The sequence below is a fragment of the Sphaeramia orbicularis genome, chromosome 17 (genome assembly GCF_902148855.1).
Source record: "Sphaeramia orbicularis chromosome 17, fSphaOr1.1, whole genome shotgun sequence".
In the NCBI taxonomy this organism is placed as follows: domain Eukaryota; kingdom Metazoa; phylum Chordata; class Actinopteri; order Kurtiformes; family Apogonidae; genus Sphaeramia; species Sphaeramia orbicularis.
Genome location: NC_043973.1, coordinates 18,011,079 through 18,031,282, shown reverse-complemented (window position 1 = coordinate 18,031,282; position 20,204 = coordinate 18,011,079). Strand labels below are relative to the sequence as shown.

The window sequence follows — 20,204 nt, the reverse complement described above, 5'->3', positions numbered from 1 at the left end:
CATCAAATCATCAGCAAAACCAGCACTTTTGTCATTTGTTTTCCAATTAATCTGATTAAAATATGTAACATTTAGCACATTTAATCTCTGAGGGAGATAATTTCTAAAAAACAAAAAACAAAACACTGTAGACTAGTGTATATGTTCAGTGTCTTTCTGTTCTCCTCTCTCTCTTTGTGCTTTAACCAAAAGGCAAATAACCAAACAATGTGTTTTATATCTAATAAGAGATATAAACTGGTGCATTTATCTACCTTAAAACATCATTGTAATAGAACATTTGGTTGCTGTGGAAAATGAAGTTACACAAGTTGATCTTACACTCTTACCTGAATCTGGTTCTTTTTTTAATTTTTAATTTTTTTATAAAAAAAAGAAAAACCCAAAAAACAATCGTATGTTCCGGTCTACACACACACACACACACACACACACACGCACACACACTAGGAGTTAACAGGCATCCAGTCAGTTATCCAGTCAGGTAAAGACAGTAGCACCTTGTCTTTAATCTGAACACATGCACAGACACAACAGCAGCTTCTCTCAGTCCAGTTCAAACAGAGGTCAGAGGTGGACTGAACCACATATGGAACATTTCCTAGCTAGAAAAAACATCAGCTAACTCCCACCTAACAGCATTAACGGGGATCTACATTTCAATGCAGCAAGAATAGGGACTGGTGTTGATAATAATGTGCTGGTATAGAATATATAGATGTATTAAAATGATAGATTTTGAGTTTCCAGACTGTAACACTAAATTCCAAATTGTAAAAGTGTAATATACATAAATATGTAAATACAGAAAAAAAAACAAAGTGGCAGTACAGCTTCAACAGTAAATGGGGGGAGAAAGAAGTGGGTTACGAACTCAGTGGGGGCTGAAGTTCACGTCACCTGTGTCATAAACTGGTCTGAACTTCAGTTTCATGTTATGAGCTCAATACTGTGACACATTTTAGAAGAATGACATGATGTTACAGATAACACCTTTGAAAATACTAAAGCACAACTGGAGGTAAAATAGATGTCTGATTTAAAAGTTTTCCTCTAATCATAAGTTTCAGTTCATTCAGTTTAGAGGCTGAAAAGTGTAGTTTTGTTTTTTCACATCCATCTACCATAACAAGGTAGTATAATATATAAGGTATATGAGGGAAAGAGGTGTTAGGCACATCATCTTCTCCTTTCTTAGTTTTGTCACATGGACAGTGCACTTTTTTTTTTAAATTATAGTCCTCATTGGATTTTTTTTTTCCATTTTCACAACAGTTTTTCCTTCCTTCTTTCTTTACTACTTCTTTTTTGATTTTTACCTCCACCAAAGATGTTAAGTTTTGCCGGCGTTGGTTTGTCTGTCTGTGTGCAAGATAACTCAAAAAGTTATGGATGGATTTGGATGAAAATTTCAGGATATGTTGATACTGGCACAAGGAACAAATGATTAAATTTTGGTGGTGATCAGGGGTGGGGGGTGGGGCAGGCACTGATCTGCCTTGGCGGAGGTCTGCGCTCTCTGAGTGCTTTTCTAGTTTTAAATGTTATTTTACTTTATTGTCAATCAAAACATTTAAAACTAAAATGAAGAAAAATTAAATCAAAAAGGATTCATTTTTTAGTTTTATTAAAAAAAAAACATTGTTTTGTTTTTATGTACATGGTATTAAAATTATTTTATTTTTTTATTTTATAGTTTAATTGCGGAGTCAGTGAGTAAAACGTCTTTTTGCTGAATGCGGTTAAATTTTTACGTTAAACGACCCAGTTAGTTTCACTTCATTTTATTTTATTTTCTTGGCCCCTGACAGCCTGTCATTTTATATGTGGCCCCTTGTGTATTTTATTGTAGGGTTGATAATTCCCTCCTAAGCGGCAGGTGGCGGTAGTGCTCAAATTGTAGCTATTGAATACTAATCGTCATTGATGGACCAGAAGAAGAAGAACGCCCATTTTGCTATACTGTCCGGGCATCGAAGTGTGTTGAAATATCAACAGACAGAAGAGGACAAAGAGCTGCAATGGACGGGTAAATCTCTCTTTATTGTAGCTAAATCACCCGGTTGCATTTTCCACCATTGTGCATGTGACAACGTTATCACGAAGCCGGTAGCTGTCCTCAGTTTAACATATGCTAACTATTAGCTCTGCTGCGAACCTTGACACAGTACTTATAATGCGGAGAACATGACGTTAGCTAGCTAACAGTACCAAGCATTAACCACGAAATGTGACTGCTTAATGTGATCTTGAATGTGGGTAAACTTATTTTTAATTTAATTTAAACTCAGACCTTACTCCACAGCTTAATTTACGTATTATTATAGTTTGCTAACCTCGGCAGTGTCAGTGTTAGCAAAAGATGTCATTTTCCGGATCCAGATATTATCCTGTCTCCTGCGTTATTTTATATTAACATGTAGCCTTCAGTTACATTCCTGACGCCACAGTAAAGTGTGAAAACAGTTGCTCTCTAGTGATGAATGACTACGGCACTTTATTAGTCATTGTTAATTTGGCTATGGTTTTGTCCTTTGTATTAATAAATCATGTCCTGGAGGAATCGCGCCCTGTCAATTCATAGCACAGACGGTCCTTTGTCTGAGCCTCATACATGTTACACGCAACCTGTGCCGGTTGATTGACTGTAAGATAATCCGTCATGAAAGCTGCTCAGGACAAGTAGTGTATGCGACGCTAAACGAAGACAATACACTAGACTCAGGAATAATAAAGAAAAGAGGAGCATATAGCATTTATTAGTAGAATTGAGAGCCTAACTGATTTTAATCTAATTAGTCGAAGCCCTTTATGTAATTCTCCATTGCATATTTTTGTTGTTTTAAGGACCTCCAGCTTTGATTTGAGGGTCATTTTTTGCAAAACAGTTCAGTCTTCTTAGTATTGTCCATGCTGTTCTCCACGACAAAGTAATGAACGAAAAAAAAGATTATCACCAAGAATTAATATGATTTAGGATTATAACAGAATGAATATAGTAGCACAATTAAATCAAATGTACTTAATTTTCATTTATTGTAAAAAATCCATAATTCCTCATGAGTTGTTTACATAGCTAATGAAAATGAAAATCTCACAAATTTACATACATCTATGCATATCCCATTCAAAATGGTGTTTTATTGAAATTTTCCACTGGTGGGAGACCTGTTTCCCTCTTTTGTTTCTTCAGATACTTTCAGAGCTCTTTAGTATATGCTCATGTCCAAAGACCTGTTGATATCCTATAATATAATACAAACTCATAATGTTTAGTAGTATGTTTCTCCTTCCAACAAGATGTGTGGCCTTTTCTTTGGTTTCATCCATCTCAATGAGAGAGGATCTTTATCTTTACTCCAGCTGACTGTGGGTTGTTTATGGGTTGCAGCCTACAGTAATACACCCTAATTATTTTCATTCATTCAAAGTCTGAATGTGCTGTATATATCTTACCAATTTTTCATACAAACAGATTAATTTTGGTGTATCCCACATGTTGTAATCAGAAAATGCTCAGAATATGCTGTTTATATGACACCTGCCAAATTTAGAATATTGTCATTTGGAATAATGTTGTTGTTATTATTATTATTGTTGTTATTATTGTTCATGTTAACACACTCGAGTTGTTTGAACAAGTGCTGATAACAATGAATACATTCTCAAATGTGCCTTGAAGTATACCACTGTCAAACTGTTTCCCAGACTTGGATTAAGCTTTGTCTGGGACTAATGAAAATCCCAAATGGGAAAAAAAAGTATTCAGTCCTATACTAGACTTAATCCATGTCTAGGACAGAGCTTGTATTGTTTATCTATATACTTAGCTGTACTTAATTCTAATAGTACTTTTTCACCTCCTCTTCATTAACAGTGATGTTGCGGTTGGTGTAAAGGTAAATATCTTCCTTTTTCTACTTTCTATGTAAACACACTCTTTTGTCTATGTACTATTACATACAGACTGACTAACATGAGGATGGAAAAGGTGGATGTTGTGGATTAATTAACTGTTACACACTACATTACATGCGACAATCATTTTTTCTTTGTGGGACAGCAGAAGTTTACACTTTTGCTAATAATGTGAGCATTAACTATTCAGGTGTTTATATGTATTTAATGGATGAAGAACCTTATGTAGTATTTATTGAAGATCATGATGTTTCTATTATATTGTTCATATAGAGAGACATTGTTATGTGTGAAGTAAATTATGTCTTTTTTCATGTTTCCAGAGAGGCTCAGATGAGCTCACCATGTACGGTAGCAGCCCCAACTCTGTGACCGGTGAGCACAGGATGGGAATGTGACAAACAAATGACTGTCTTTTAAAAATTTGAACCTATCTCACATCAACATGAAATTTAAGCCTTGTGATGTGACGTTACACTGTAGTGTTTATTGTTGTCCGTTTGTGTATCCACGGTCAGCAAACGGCAGTGATAGTAAGAAGCAGCGTCTGGATGAGTCACCTCCCTCCAGAGTTCTTCACATCAGGAAACTTCCCAGTGAGGTTTCAGAGACAGAAGTCATCGCTCTGGGGTTGCCTTTTGGAAAAGTCACTAATATACTGATGCTGAAAGGGAAAAACCAGGTACAGTAACTTAAAACCTAATACCATTAATCAGGAATCACAATTGTAATAAAATTGCAGTAGGCTGCAATTTAAATATCAAAATGTAGAAGGATTAAGGGTGACGTAGAGTGACAAAATGCAATTTTTTTTTTGATGTTTTTGTGTTTTCTATCCTAGGTTAAATTTGTAAATTCATAAATGAGTGAATTTTCTGTTGATGACCAAGTATATATGACTTTTTCACCAAATCTACTCTACCGCCTACTACAGCCTGTACTGTTTATCAAGTTCAGAATCACATTAGAAAAACACAGTAATCACAGCAACAGGCAAGTTGAAATAAACTGGAAGTAGTTTATCAAAATTCAGGTCAAATTGAAATTAAATTGTGTTGCACCCTTTCATACAAGAAACATACCTAAAAACAAAACAAAGCTCTAAGAATATACTGAAACAAACAATAAAACCCCCCAAATTTACTTACAAACACTCATGTATGCATCCACATAAATGCACAGTGAAAAGGAACATCTTTTGTTTGGGTTTTAAAAGAACACAGTGTTTAAGCATTTCTAAGATAACTATGATGTGTTTTCTCAGGCTTTTTTGGAGCTTAGTACAGAGGAAGCAGCCATTACAATGGTGAACTACTACACAGCTGTCACACCACAGGTAGGAGAACCCACAGTTTCCATTCATGATGCATATTCTTTACCTTTTCTCTTCTTGATGGAAAGACTATTTACTGAGTTGGTGACTTAAATAATTCCTCAGGTCAGAAACACTCCTGTATTTATCCAGTATTCCAACCATAAGGAACTGAAAACAGACTCTGCTCTAAATCAGGTATGTTTATATGTACATTCAGCACCACATACTGTACTTCAATCCTCAACGTTACCCTGACTAACTATGATTTAATGTGATTGAAATACAGAGGGCCCAGGCAGTTCTTCAGGCAGTGTCTGCAGTTCAGGATGGAAGCTCTCCCTCCTCTGACCCTGGAGTTTTGGATCTGGCTCCTCCTCCCAGCCCTGTTTTGCGCATTATAATTGACAACATGTTTTATCCTGTGACACTGGATGTCCTACAACAGGTAAAACCTGAACATGTTACAGCTGTTACAGACTAGAAATAGACCTCGAGTCAAATGTTTATAATTTGCCTAACATTTGTTAGGACATCTATTTAATGTAAAGTTGTATGTGTATGTATGTGCATGTACATTATACATGTGCATGTAATGTAATGTTAGGCTTTAGCAAAAGTATGTGGCGTTTGATTGACTGCCTCCACACAGTATTTAGTTTACCTACAGTTGTGATATGTGAGTGTGGAATTAAAACTAGACTGGTCATTCTGTGTTGATTACTGTTGATTATGTTCTATGTTGTATGTATGACATTCTCCAGATCTTCAGTAAGTTTGGGACTGTGATGAAGATAATAACCTTCACCAAGAACAACCAGTTTCAGGCTCTTCTCCAATTCAGTGACCCTGTCAATGCACAGCAAGCTAAACTGGTAGGTCGCAGACATGAAAATTATAGTATATGTATTCACAGCCCATTCACTAATATGCCCTGTGTGTGTGTTTCCTTGAAGTCAACAACCAGCAGGCTTAGTCTTTAATTTAAAAAACTGAAAATAATCTTTTAAAATATGATATTGTTTGTTCCTCCTTATTGTTATAAATTGTGTTTTAATTTCCCTCCAAAAATTTCCATGTATATCCAGGTTTATTAACCTATTAAAATAGGCAGTTGACCCCCCTTCACATTCCCAATAGATAGGTCTGACTTTCTGGTTTGTTTTTTTTTTTTTTTGGGGTGGGGTGGGGGGGTTGTTGTTGTTTGATATCACAGATGAATTTGGAAACCGAGGCACATTTGGTTCTCCATACATTCCCTCAGATGTGTATTTTGTCCAGTGTAAGAATAGGATTAACATTGGCAGTGCAGGTACAATCTGTCTGTTTTTGTTTGTAAAAAAAAATGTAATGCATTCTTTCCCTTCTAGTCTTTGGATGGACAGAACATCTATAATTCCTGTTGTACTCTGCGAATAGACTTCAGTAAACTGGTCAACCTTAATGTCAAGTACAACAATGATAAGAGTCGAGATTATACCAGACCTGACCTACCAACTGGAGACGGAGACACAACCAGCAAAGACCATTCTTTACTGGGTAAGGAAATAGTTTTTTCTCTTTATTTTTAGCTGTTCAGCCTGTATTATTTAATCTCTTAAAAGGCTCCATAATATTTAGACAGTTGTAATTGTCCTTCACATTACGGACAGCATGGATCAGTGACTTTCCAGGCACGAAGGTCTAACCCTTTTAATTTAGCCTTTTTTATGCTTTTGTGTGGCATCCTTAATCGGTGATTTAGGAAGACAGCTTCAGGATATATGAGAATTTGTGTAATTACAACAGTGTTACAACAACTTCACTGTTTAGAAGATGTACCAGGTGCATCTCTTGATATAAAAGAAAATGTTGCCGCTCGGAGAATTAACACCATCGGACGTCTTATGTCATTAATGTAGCTTTAAATTCATGTTAAATTGAGGTGATCGGTAAAAACAGTCATAGGGCAATGTTTGATGTTTTGCATTTGTTTTCTGTTCTTCATTCCACTGCTGGGTCAGTAAGCAGGACTTTAGCCCCGGGTCCCTAATGTATATCTTAACAAACAGCATAATCATGATGTGAAGGATACTGAATGTTACAGATAAGCAATATTACCGTCTACACTATGTAATGGTAGAAATGTTGTACCCACTGCAGGACTTATCCTCTAGTGTGTTTGCTGTATACTCAGGGCAGGCCATGTATCATGTAAAGTAATGTGGTTTGGGCAGAAAGACTCTGTTTAGCTTGTTTTCACATAACATGAGAGCGACAAAGAGTGGTACTGAAAGAATGTTAGATTGTTTTGTATGGTATCATTATAATTAATTCATTTAATTATTGTATGGTGGAACATAACATTATTCTGGTAAAAAATTAAGGATGTATCAGTATATTAATTAATATATAAAATGTTATTTCACTAGTAGCAGTGAGTAGTGTTTATGTGTTGTTACCGTAAAATTTTTCTCATAAATTTGTGCAACTGAATTTGGACTTCTTCAGAGATAATGCAGGGTGCTTGTGCAGGTCTTGAAAGTTTGAAAGAACCTTCCATTGGATAGTTACTGCATTTAATTACTCATTAATATGTTAATGTAGTATTTCCTTGGCAGAGAAGGTGGAAGGAACAACAAAAACAAAATTAACAAACAGAAAGTAGCATTATTTCAGGGTCAAGTAGTGGCCAAATTGTAATTTTGTATTCAGTGTTAACCCAGAATGTAGAAATCTGAAAACATTGCAATAACTGGCACAGATTAAGCTGTTTGCCAACACAGATGATCTCCCAGTATTTACATGTACATATCTGTGTAATGATAATCTGTTTTTCTGTACTGCAACAACCTTTCTCTTTCATCTCTTTATCCATACCATCCATCTGTTCCAGTTGAACATTAGAGTAAGTTTTTGTGTCATTCTGTCAAAGAAACTTAGAGTGAACTCAGGAAATCTACTGGAGCTCAGTAAGGGTCTTATTTTTTTTTTATTTATTTTTTTTTTTTTTTACAGTAGTTGACATTGTAACACTCAGATTGCACTGGGTTCATACAGCAGGACTGTCATTTCTGTTTTGCTCGGTGCTGGCTGACAGGGTCCCAGTGCTCTGCAGGGCCTTTACAAACACTGGAGTTTTTATTAGCCTGCATGTCTTTAAAATGTGGGAGAAAACCAATGACCGTAGACATACAGTGGGGAATAAAGAAATATCAAGCTGTGGTGAAGTGAAGGTGATGATCTGCAAATCATCTTATAATAAATCCATCCATACGTAGTTACATGAAATTTATATAATGAATACAATACTGAAAAGAGGGCAGCTGTAATCAGGTGTTTTCCTAGGAATAACCTAGTTTCAGAGGCTGCAGCATGCATGATTTACTTCCATTTATTTTCCTGTTAAATTCCTCTAATGCCGTGTTTCCACTACATGGAACCAGTTTGACTCGGCTCGACTCGGGTACCAGGTCCTATTCCTGGAGACCGTTTCCATTACAGGATACTACTGACTTTACAGTACCTGGACGTCATAGCGATGCGGCGCATTACTTCCGTGTCGTCTGCTCAGAGAGTTGCAGATAAATTCACTCGTTCCATGTTGTCTTGTCAAGCTCAGGCTGAATTTTTACACCGGCCACCTAATCTCCTCGACCGACCATGGTGTAGTTTTGCGGGCTGTCATCGTGTGGATTAACCAACCGCTATATTTACTGTCAACTTCTGCATCTGTTTTTTGTAAAATGGTGGGTCACAGAGACAACTCTCTGACCAATCAGTGATCTGCAGTGCTTACATGTTACGTTTTAGTATCTGTTTCCCAGTCTTGGAACCTCGGTGGAGGTGATACCAAAAATACTAATACCGGGTACCAGACTCCAGGTCCTTTTTCATAATGGAAATGCAAAAAGGCCGAGTCGAGTTGAGCCAGTACCACGTAGTGGAAATGTGGCATAATTGTTGATAGATAATGAAAAGTATTTAGTTAATACTTGAGGTCAGGTGAATGTCTAAGCTATCTATAGTTTTCTGTGATGTCTTGCATACATAACCTTTTTCATTTATGTTGCATCATTATAGTTACATCATACTGTTACAGATTTCTTATAACACAGATGAGTTGGATGTCTTGCTATCACTGTAATGTTTGGAACTAGGTTAGATCAGTATGTTGTGGAATAAATGTAGCTGTCATTTTCATTGTATGTCATTGTAGGTACCCCATCTGGAGCGCTAGCTTCCTACTCTAGTGGAGGAGGTTACTCATCTTCACTCTCCCTCTCACAGGGTGGAGGTACCTAGCCTTTCTTTTTTTCTTAATTCTGTTTCCCCATCACACTGTCCCTGTTGTTCTCTGGCCTGTCTCTTGTCATGCTCTCTGCTATGTTTGTTTTCTGGCTGAGTTGGCTGGCATAGGCTTTAATAAGCCAGGTGAAAGTGGACAACAGAGCTTTCTGTGTTACATATATTATTCTTATTCTCTGCTTGTCTACTTGAAGTCACAAGCCTGGACTGATTAAAATGAGACACTTCTATTTGTCTGATGTTTGGGTTGATCCTGTTGGTGTAAAGGTATAATATAGAGAATTTAGAAATATTGATCAAATGAAAACTCTTGTGGGTCATAATTACAATATTGTATTATTTATTATGCTTTTACAAATGAAATTATAAATGAACTTATAAATCTAACAAATTTTTTACTTTGTAAAAAGTTTACTTACTAAAAGCCCTCTAACCTCTTTTTTTATTATCATTTTTGTGCTGCATTTAATTTTATTTTCTGTTCATTAGTGTAATCCTAGTGAATACAGATGTAGAGTTGGATGCAAAAAACAACAAATCAAGCCTTAGAATGATTGCATTACTAAAATTAATATTGGCCTGCACCAGCAGCGAATTGCAATGTTAAGTATTAATTAAGATTTGATGTACCTTTTTATTCAGTTGTGTTTCTTATTGAAATAAACAAAAAGAAAATCAAGATGCTCTCCAATGTAAACATCAGCCAGTCTTAAATGAGAGCTGGCATAATATCATGGCATCAACTCATCAAGTACATCACATTTTCTGGTTTTGATGACTTCTTTTTTTCTCATTCAGATGTTTATGCATGGCAGTTCTGCTCTAGTGGCTGATTAACACAACTGTATCAATCTTTGTTTCATGTAGAAGCACTTTATTTGGGGTGGGGTGCTGGATGCTAGCCAGTGCAAAACCTTGTGTGATTATTTTTGATCAAGTCCAATTGACATTAGCATTAACTTTATAAGTGTTTCCGATTGAAGCTAATCCAATCCTGTTTGTTTCTTTTACTAACAGGAGCCATTAGTCCTCTGAGTGCTGCAGCGGCAGCGGCAGCAGCTGCTGGTCGTGTTGCTCTGTCTGGTTCTGGAGTGTCGGGAGTCTTATTGGCATCCAACCTAAATGAAGAGGTACACAAACCATAAGCATTACTCGTGTGATCCTTTGGCTCCATTAGCCACTCATTTCAGTTATCAAACGGACACTGGTGAATGCATGTGTTGAGTTAGAGGTTGAGTGTGTCGCTTTGTCGTTTGTGTGATTCGCTTCCTTCCACAGGGAGTATGCATTTCCCACCTTCAAGTCTGTACTATACAGTTAAGATGGGTAAAGTTACATGGTGACAGAGGGTTATATGGTCTCCTTTGTAGGGATGCACCCGTTAATTGTTCTTGATAAAATGTTTTATTTGTATCCAAACTTGGCTCAGATAGTTGCCAATGACTAATATATTCTTCTCAACTGGTTTCAGCTTGATTTACTTGCTTACTTACTTACTTAGTTAATTACTTATATATTACTTTCAGTTCAGCAGGTAACCAGTTTAATGGTTAATTACAACCTGGGTAATGTGTTTGCAGTATGTTCTGGTGTTTTTTATGTTGGCCAATATATGCTCTTATCAAACTTATTTTATTGGCCTTTAAAAATCCACTGTGGTTTGACATTTTGTTTTTTAAAGGATAATGCATCATTAATCCATTATTAAAAATTATTATTGTTGTTATTACTGTTATTTTATGATCTCTGGAGTGCCTCACTTTTATTTTCACAAGCACATTTTTTTGGGGGGGTGAATCACGTGTTCATGTACCCGTCAGCAGGTCACTTCCTCTTAAAGTGGACACATGCATCACATTGAAACATGACAAGCTGGAGGCTTGCCTGATGTTCGGTCCTTCTCGTCTCTCTGAACTCTTTCTGACAGACTAGTTGCATCAAACTGGACCGGGTATTTCCAGGGCTCCCAACTATAAAAAGATGACTTAACAACATGGCCCTGCTGATGTGTCTGAAAACAGGGCTGGGTAGTTTGTATGCAGAAACTGGAACTTCATAGCTTTAAGCTTTTATTTCCCATATAATGTTAAACTGGTTCATAGTGAACCTAGCTCTTGTGTGAGATTTGTGTGGTTGTGTGTATGAGTAGATACTGCAGGTTTATAGGCTGTCACAGGTCCTATTAGTTTACAGCCATCTACTGCTACTTTTTTTATTTGTGCACAGTTTCAATACCAAATCATAAAGGTTCTATTGTCTGTGTGAAGCAATGTTAAACTTAGCTTAGTCTCTAAATTCTTTCATCTTTTTATTCTTTAAATGTGTACCTATTCTGTCATTTGTACCTTTTTACCTGTTTTATCTGAATCTGTTTCTTTGTTAAATTCCTATCTCTCTGTCTCTGCCCCTCTGTGAGGGACTGCATTGTGGAGTGGTCCATTTCGCAGCCCTCCCTTCCTCATGACAAGCCTGAGAGAAACACATACTTGGGATTCAGCATTATGCAAATAAGTGGCTTCATAGTGTTTGGGTGAAGTGTGGCCATTCTTCATGTTATAGTAGCCGAAATGTCTATCTCTGAAGGACTGATTTATTCACCTGTCGCAGCTGCATCGTCAAGTGTTGAGCATCTGTGGTGATATTTTAGTCCCCATCTCAGTTCAACCCCTTGGCCCTACCACTCTGTCCTGCATGCCTCGAGGTAAGGCATGGGGTGTCTGTTTCTTTTAGGGATCAAGAGGTAGCTGTCATCTAGCCTCCAAATGACCCAGGGTTTCAGATGACTCTAAACACTGGCACCAGAAAGGGTAGTCAGACAGTCATTACAAAACATGGGAATATCTCAGTTAAAATGGGTCATTAAAAGGAAAAACACAATGAAAGTTGGTTGGTTGTGAACCATGGCATAATTGGCAAAGTTTAATCAATCATGTAGTTTACTACCATAGTTACTTCTTTCAGTAATAGAAACACCTTATGATTCCCCAGATCTCATAGAGTTGCACAGGAGAAGGGCACGCTAAGAGCAAAGTCAGCCAGGCTGGTAAAGGAGTGGAGAAGCTGAAAAGCCATGTACATCATTGAAGTCAAAGGGGATTATCTTTGGACAACACCTGATGTGAAAACATGCATCTTAACTCTTGTTGCTAGACTGATGTGTCTTTTTTGCCCTGTATAGTTGATAATGGGGCAAACAACATGCTATAATATAGTGATCTTGTAGTAGTAATAAGTAGTAGTATCCTACAGTGAGTTGTGTCCTCTTTCCCCAGTAAAGATTTCTACCCCAACCCCAGTTCTGAAGGGATACTAGCTGCTAGCGCACCTGCAGGTGTAAGACCAGGACTGGGTTGGGTTTGGTCAGAAATCTGTTTCTAGATCACATTAGTAATTAAAAAACCAGTTGTATTAAAAGCAGTGTGTGAATACAAACATCTTACCACTGTTTACATAACTGGCAGTAACTGGTTGTGTATATTTGTCTACCAGCAATTGATGCAACATCACATTGTGATAATAGCAGAGCAGGGAATTAAATGAATGTGGCCTGCAGCTGCAATCGTAGAGGTGCTTCCCAAATATCTGTGTAGATTCAATTCAATTCAGTTCAATTCAATTTTATTTGTATAGCCCAATATCACAACAAGGTTATCTCAAAGGGCTTTACAGAGTCAGTTGGATGTAAACAACAGTCAAATAAACAGCAAGAAAATGAGTAATGTCCAGGGCATCCCCCGTCCTTAGACCCTCCTTCTCTACGAGGGCCGTTCAATAAGTTCATGGCCTCACCCAGAACAGAACAACACAGACTGATAATTTATATTTTATTTTTCAACATAATCTCCATTTACAGCAATGCACTTGGTCCATCGATGTTCAAGCATCACTATCCCATCACGAAAGAATGTAACATCCTGTATTATAACAACCAGTATTTCTGGGTGAGGCCATGAACTTACTGAACAGCCCTCATAGATATTTGGAAAGCACTTGTAGATGGTGATTTTTGACAGTTACTTTTCGCCGGGTTTAATTGGGTCATTTTCATCGTCCTGTCGATTCTGTTTTGAGATTTGCTGTCACTCACTCTAATATTATTTATTTGCTGCTTTATTCATGACTCCATTGTTAATTATTTGCAGCCTTCCTCCCATCTTTTCATTTCGTCTTTGATAAATGCATTCATCAGGAAATGCGTGTATGAGTGTGTGTTAACAGAGAAGTGGAAGCGTAGTGTATGTGAGACTGTGTTGGAATCGAAGCAGCAATCATTCAGACTCCGTTGATGTTCCACTGATGCTCTGTTTACTGACCTCTGCTTTGGTTTTTGTCCTCCTCTCCTCCTTTCTCCCTTCCCCGCCTCCTTTCTTTCCCCCTCTGCTCCTCCCTCCTCACATTTAATTTTCTCTCCATTTTACCCCGTTTTGGTCCGACATCCTGTAATCCACACTTTAATAAACCCCTGCCCTCCACTTATACACCTACCTCATATTACCCCATATTACTTTCTGTTTGTTTTCCTCTAATTGATCTAACATGAAATTGGCTTTGCCATTTTGACCCCTTCCCAAACCACCCCATGCCTTCCATTTTTGCTCTACCCCCTCATCATCACGGAAACCACCACCTCCCCCCCTCGTCCAACGCTGGGCGGTCTGATCTCTACCTTCGTCTCTCCTCTTCCTCCTCCTCTGCTCCTCCTCTTCCTGTCCTCTGCTCTGCGGTCTCTCTCTCTAAAGATGGTCACGCCTCAAAGTCTCTTTACCCTCTTCGGTATGTTCAACCTCTACTATTCTATCTGTATATCTCTCTCTGTTAATCCAAGTTTGTTCACTTTCTTCAGTGATGTCGTGGACATGCTATTCGTCTGTATCTCTAAGCCTTCCTCTATCATAGTGTAAACTACAGAGTTAAATCCACTGCTGTCTCTACGTTAAAAGAAGAGTGAGTCTGACAGACTGCTTGGTCTGCTTATACCACTCCACTGATGAGCAGAAACGCCAAAATCCTTACATGTCTTTAAACTCTGTACATGGTTGTGTTGTGAAGAGCTGACTGAAGTTCATACTTTTCAGTCTGCTGAATGATGAACTGCATTGATATAAATTAATTTATATGGATGCATTCAGATTTATAAACTGAGATTTTGGACAAATGGTGCCTAATAAAACACCATATATTTTAATACAAAAGAAATATTAATCTATTACTGACAAAGTATATAAAAACTCTAACAGGGATTCTTCAGATCCAATAATTGTAAATTTTAGGCCCAAAATGTCTTAAAATGTCTCACCACTGTGAAATGGAAACACACAAACTAGGCATTAAAGTCACATGCAAAACAAAAAAAAATCCATCAGCAAACACCTATCATCACTCCTTTCTGATCTGTATAAAAAACATTATAGAATTGAGAATTCCGGCCCTAGCTGAACTTGTTATGAAATATCTTGTAAATTGTCTTTGTAATGGGCCAAAAAGTCTTCAGTTTAACTTGATGAAACCTGCAGAAACCCTGTTAAATGTCCTGGTTTTATCAGCAGTTAACCATCTCTAAATGGACAACAGTGACAGATCTTTTAGAGCATCTGTTGGTTGCTGCTTCACCTGCTCCAAATATAACAGCCATAAAATCCTATAAGTAAAATGAAGTTTGAGTTTTCTAGACCTTTGAATTAGACTCTTGCAGATCATTTTTGGCGTTTCTGTTTTCAGTGGTGGTTAAGTTGATCATGACGGCCCAGGTGTACTCACTGAGACTCTTTTCTAGCTCTTAAAACCTCTGCATCTCTTCCTTTCTATCTGTCTTTCTGTATTAATCAGGTGCAGTCATAGTGCACTTTGTTATTTCATATGCAAGTTCATTGGTGCAACTTTGAAGTTGGGATTACTTGCCACCTAAACTTGACATGTCAGTCACAACAGACTGTCAACCAGCTTTACATGTTGACTCTGAAATCTAAAATGGTCTCTTCTACATTTAACTGGTTTATTTACACACCATGCCTTCTTTTAGGTCAGAACATATCTGCTTTAGAAGGATGTGTCCTCTGCCCTAAATTCTTCTTTTATGGCTGTCATCTGTCTTGAAGTTTTATGAATACACATTGTTCAGATGTTACCAGTCAGACAGCTGAACTCAGTTTGGTTTGTCATAAAGCTTAGCTGATCATTGGACTTTTTCTCCTGGTTGACAGTCCAAACATAAAACTACTTGGTTAACATTTGAGAAGTTTCTAGTGGAAGTCAAATGGGAAGATTCCATCTTTTCTTTTCATTTGTCTTTCTAGCACTAACTTTATTCCTTCCATCCTTCACACCTCTCCTTTTTATCTTCGTCGGCTCCATCTCTCTTGCTCTGTCTGTCCTGTCCTACTCCTCTTCTTCCTCCACCCTGCTCTTTCTTTCTTTCTCTCCCTCTTGCCTCTCTCTCTCTCTCCCTTTCTCTCTCTCTCTCTTCAGGAGTCTATGGTGATGTCCAGAGGGTAAAGATCCTCTACAACAAAAAAGACAGTGCCCTGATCCAGCTGTCTGATGGCAACCAGGCTCAGCTGGGTGAGTCTGTGATTAAATGAACCTATTTATTCTGTAACAGTGGTTCTCAACTGGTCTGGCTTTGGAACCCACTGTCACCCCTCAATGACAAGCTGTGACCCAAACTGATAAAAGTTAAACTTCTCAAATTTATTAAATGAAAAGATGGTTTGTTTTGAACCTGAGATAATACAGAATATCACAGTGTGCTAAAGAGGGAAATATTCAGCTTAACACTAAATTAGGGACATTTTAACCAAAACTAAAGTGTGCACTCAGTTAAAAATTAAAAGTGCATTCAGTCACTTATTGAAGCAGTAAAGATAAAACCATATCTGATGAAGTCTGTGTCATACCGGAGTTTTGCCATGATTTGGTCTTTTGCCATGATTTGGTCTTTTATGCTGCAAAATGTCAGGTGTTAATGAGCATTACAGCGCATTACCGCCCCCTACTGTTGGGGAGTGTGAATGGACTTCACTCCACTCCATGAAAAATAAAGCACAGGATTGGTTTCTTAACATTAATTTTTACAAAACCTTGTGACCCACTTTTGTGTCACATCCCCCCAGTTTAGGATCACTGCTCTATAATGTTAGTTTGTTGTAGATTTAATTAATTATGGGGTGCCTAAAGGATCAAAGCAGACATTCATATATTTGTCGTGACTAAAACATATTTCCTATGCATATGTTTTCTTTTATATGTAGCCATGAGCCATTTGAATGGTCAAAAGGTGTTTGGTAAAGTGATGAGAGTGACACTGTCCAAACATCAAACTGTGGCTTTGCCCAGAGAAGGACTGGATGACCAGCTACTAACTAAAGGTAAGAAATCACTCTTTTCATTCATTCAGTCCAATAAAATAAACAACACTTTGAAGATTAACATTTGTCAACATGTTATTTGCTCCTGACTCGTCATGGGAATTTTAAAGGATTGAGTTATGATGACAGCTAAGTTTTTGTTTTTTCAGAGTCTTTATAAAGTCATATCAATGTACAGGTTAAGTTTGAAATGTAATTACATATTTATATATGACTATATATTATCAGTTTAAAGCCCATCGTCCATTTTCACACCAAGACCAGCAGTTGCTGTATGTTGGCCTGTTTTGGTGCTGTTTCAATTCTAGTATGAATGTGGTCAAATATAAACATTGATGAAAATGAATGCAGAACCCCTTCTGTAGAATGCAGATATTTACTTTATTAAAAAAAAGAAAACTGTTTAATACCATACAGTGCACTTTCAATGGAAACTGGAAATGGAAGTGAAACATTGAAACATAGAATACTCATTTTTGATATTTACTCTACTTTTTGCATGTTTTGTAGAAAGCTGAAAAGTACATGTTTACCACCAGATTCAGATCATTTAACTCTTTGCACAATAAACGCTTCTAACACTGACATTTATTTTTATCCATATGTTGCGTTTGTTTAGATTTTTCTGGGTCACCGCTCCATCGTTTTAAGAAGCCAGGATCTAAGAATTTCCAGAATATCTTTCCTCCCTCTGCTACTCTTCACCTTTCAAATATCAGGTATGTGGGATCTTGTTCAGCTCCGACAGATTGGTCATAATCTTTAGATACTTTTCTTGTTGCTTTGCTTCAGTGCAGAGATGTTCACACCTCATTTTTCCAAGTCTCAAGTCTTTGTACTCTAGTCCAAGTTAAGTCTCAAATTTTTGAGGGCCAATACCTCTTGAGTCTTTTGTCCCAAGTCAAGTCTCAAATGACTTAAATGAATGTTCTCTCAATGGACACATGCCATCTAGTCTAGATAACACTGCATTAATATTATATATTAATTGTCACTTACATTTTAAAGAATGATTTACCAAACAATTTTTATATCACTTCTTATAAAATATAGACTCACATCTTAAGTATAAATAAAAATTACCACATCTACAACCCATGGTTCCCCACAGGTCAGATACTAGTCTAATATAAGACTATTACACAGTGTTTTAAAGTTATGTTAATTATCTTTGTGAGATAAATGAAGATGCAACTGTTAATCCACATGTCCACCATTGTCTAATATAAGACTATTATATCCTGTGTATATCAATGATCTTATTTCATATACTGGCCAATATTTTGGATATCTGCGTTTTTTTAGTCCCCAATATCAGCATCGACCCCAAAAATCCCATATCGGTCGGACTCTACTTCTTATGCATAACATTTTTCAGTGCTTAAAGTCAAACATCTGTTACTCACACCAATCATGTTGCAGAAATTGAACTGACAATTTTCTTACTGTCACTTTAACAATACTACAATAACAGTAAACAGCAACTTGGAAACATTTGAGTAATATTATTTAGTAGTGATACTGCAGAGCAATGTAATTTTTTTTTTGTGCTCTAAAATTCTTCTTAACTTATGTTACATTTTAATCTTTTCTTCTGAATAAACACTTGGACAGCTAAACAGGGATGTGAACCGGTCAACCTGGAATTTTATCAGGCGCGATATCGTTACAGTAATGTTAGGTTTAACTTTAGGCTACATCCATGTAAAGTTTTGTAAACTTCTCTTAATTAATCTGGTAACTGTTAACCTAGGCTAGCGTTACTTAAAGTCCTTCTCTAACTCTTAACACGCTGCTGTAACTCCTCAGCTGTATTGAAATGTCAAATAAAACAGCAATGTCGTGGGGAACAATGAAATTGTAATATGCATGGAGCTTACAACACTCCTTGCTTCAATTTGGTAGCCGTACCTGTCCATAACGTTACGCACTAAGTTTCCCTTTCACATTACCAACAGATTGACCTGTCCTTTATGTGTTTTGAGGTGCCTGATGAAGTTGGATATATTGAGCCGGTGTCATTGATCCTGATGCCACAAACATTGCAAGTGGCCATTTGCTTGTTTGCTGACTGCGTGAAGGCTCTATAACTAAATGTGATAACACATGGCACAGCTCCAGGTGAGCTAGCTGATGCCATGTTCAGAGTGGTTTTGATACCAGTGGCTGCACGTATGCGTTATGCTGTGTGATATGGCATCACGCACAACAAGGAAGTCTTAAGTCTTTGCTTGTGCGACTAAAGAGCGACTCAAATCCAAGTCTCAGACTCGAGTCTCCATCTCTGTTTCAATGTTAAATAGTTTTCTGTCTGTGCAGGGATGCAGTTGGAGAGGATGATCTTCGTCTACTGTTCTCCAACAGCGGAGGAACTGTCAAGGCCTTCAAGTTCTTCCAGTAAGAGAGAATTCAAAATGAACCTGAAAACAAAAGTGCTCTAAGCAGAACTTTTTTAAAACGGACATGAAATGCAATTCTTTATGCTTACTGTTTGTTCTTCTCCAGGGACCGTAAGATGGCCTTGATCCAGATGTCGTCAGTAGAGGAGGCGATCCAGGCTCTGATGGATCTTCACAACTATGACATGGGAGGGAATCACCACTTGAAAGTTTCCTTCTCAAAGTCTACCATCTAACATCAGTGATTTTCCAAACCTTAAGATCTCTGATGAGTGAGGAAGTCACTCCCACTGTCCTGTTTTCATCACCTCCTGTTTTCTGTTTCCACAGAAATGTGCTTTAGTGTCCAAAGTCTGAAATTCAAAATGATAAATCATCAGTTTTCAGTGAAAATACTGACAAAATTCAAATTCCTTCAATTGTTTTGACCAGAAAACGTGGTTTATACCTCAGTCTGTGCCCAGAGACGTTTGCTACGTTTACAGGTTTCCTGCTTTGACCCATGGTGAAGTCTTAAAGCAGTAGATTTTAGTTGGAACATTAACATTGTTAAGTGCATGTTTCTTTTGTGTTTTTGTACTGCACCAAATATCACCTTTCACTGTGGCAGCACTGGGTTTCTGTTGATGTTTGAGTCCTGATTTTTTTTCTTTTTTTTTTATTCATTACCATAGAGTAAAGATGGACAGCTATCTAAAGTAAAGCCAAAGTATCCTGATCACCCCCTGGTGGTAAGTAGCAGTATAGGTCATAGGCAGCATCCCCTGTTAGTCAATGGGACATGGGCAAACTACATGTCCACTAAATGTTACTAAGATTTTGATTTGGGTGTGTTAGCGATATTTCATCAGGCCTATTTTGGTTAAATTTGTCAGCTTTCAAGGGATGCACCAATATACCGACTGTTGTTTAGTCAAACAATTG

The 20,204-nt window shown here is 37.4% G+C and overlaps 1 protein-coding gene across 1 annotated transcript; it reads left to right on the top strand.

The window, feature by feature from the left end:
• The first annotated feature begins 1,943 nt into the window (after nt 1-1,943).
• LOC115436865 (polypyrimidine tract-binding protein 2-like) lies at nt 1,944-20,202 on the top strand. Its single transcript, XM_030159834.1, has 17 exons — nt 1,944-2,029; nt 3,878-3,899; nt 4,242-4,293; nt 4,437-4,600; nt 5,183-5,254; nt 5,357-5,428; nt 5,520-5,678; nt 5,995-6,105; nt 6,601-6,769; nt 9,429-9,506; nt 10,535-10,647; nt 14,257-14,290; nt 15,983-16,075; nt 16,765-16,881; nt 17,501-17,600; nt 19,201-19,278; nt 19,387-20,202. The coding sequence occupies exons 1-17, from the start codon at nt 2,022-2,024 to the stop codon at nt 19,514-19,516; spliced, it is 1,572 nt and encodes a 523-aa protein (XP_030015694.1). The 5' UTR covers nt 1,944-2,021; the 3' UTR covers nt 19,517-20,202.
• Nucleotides 20,203-20,204: the final 2 nt, after the last annotated feature.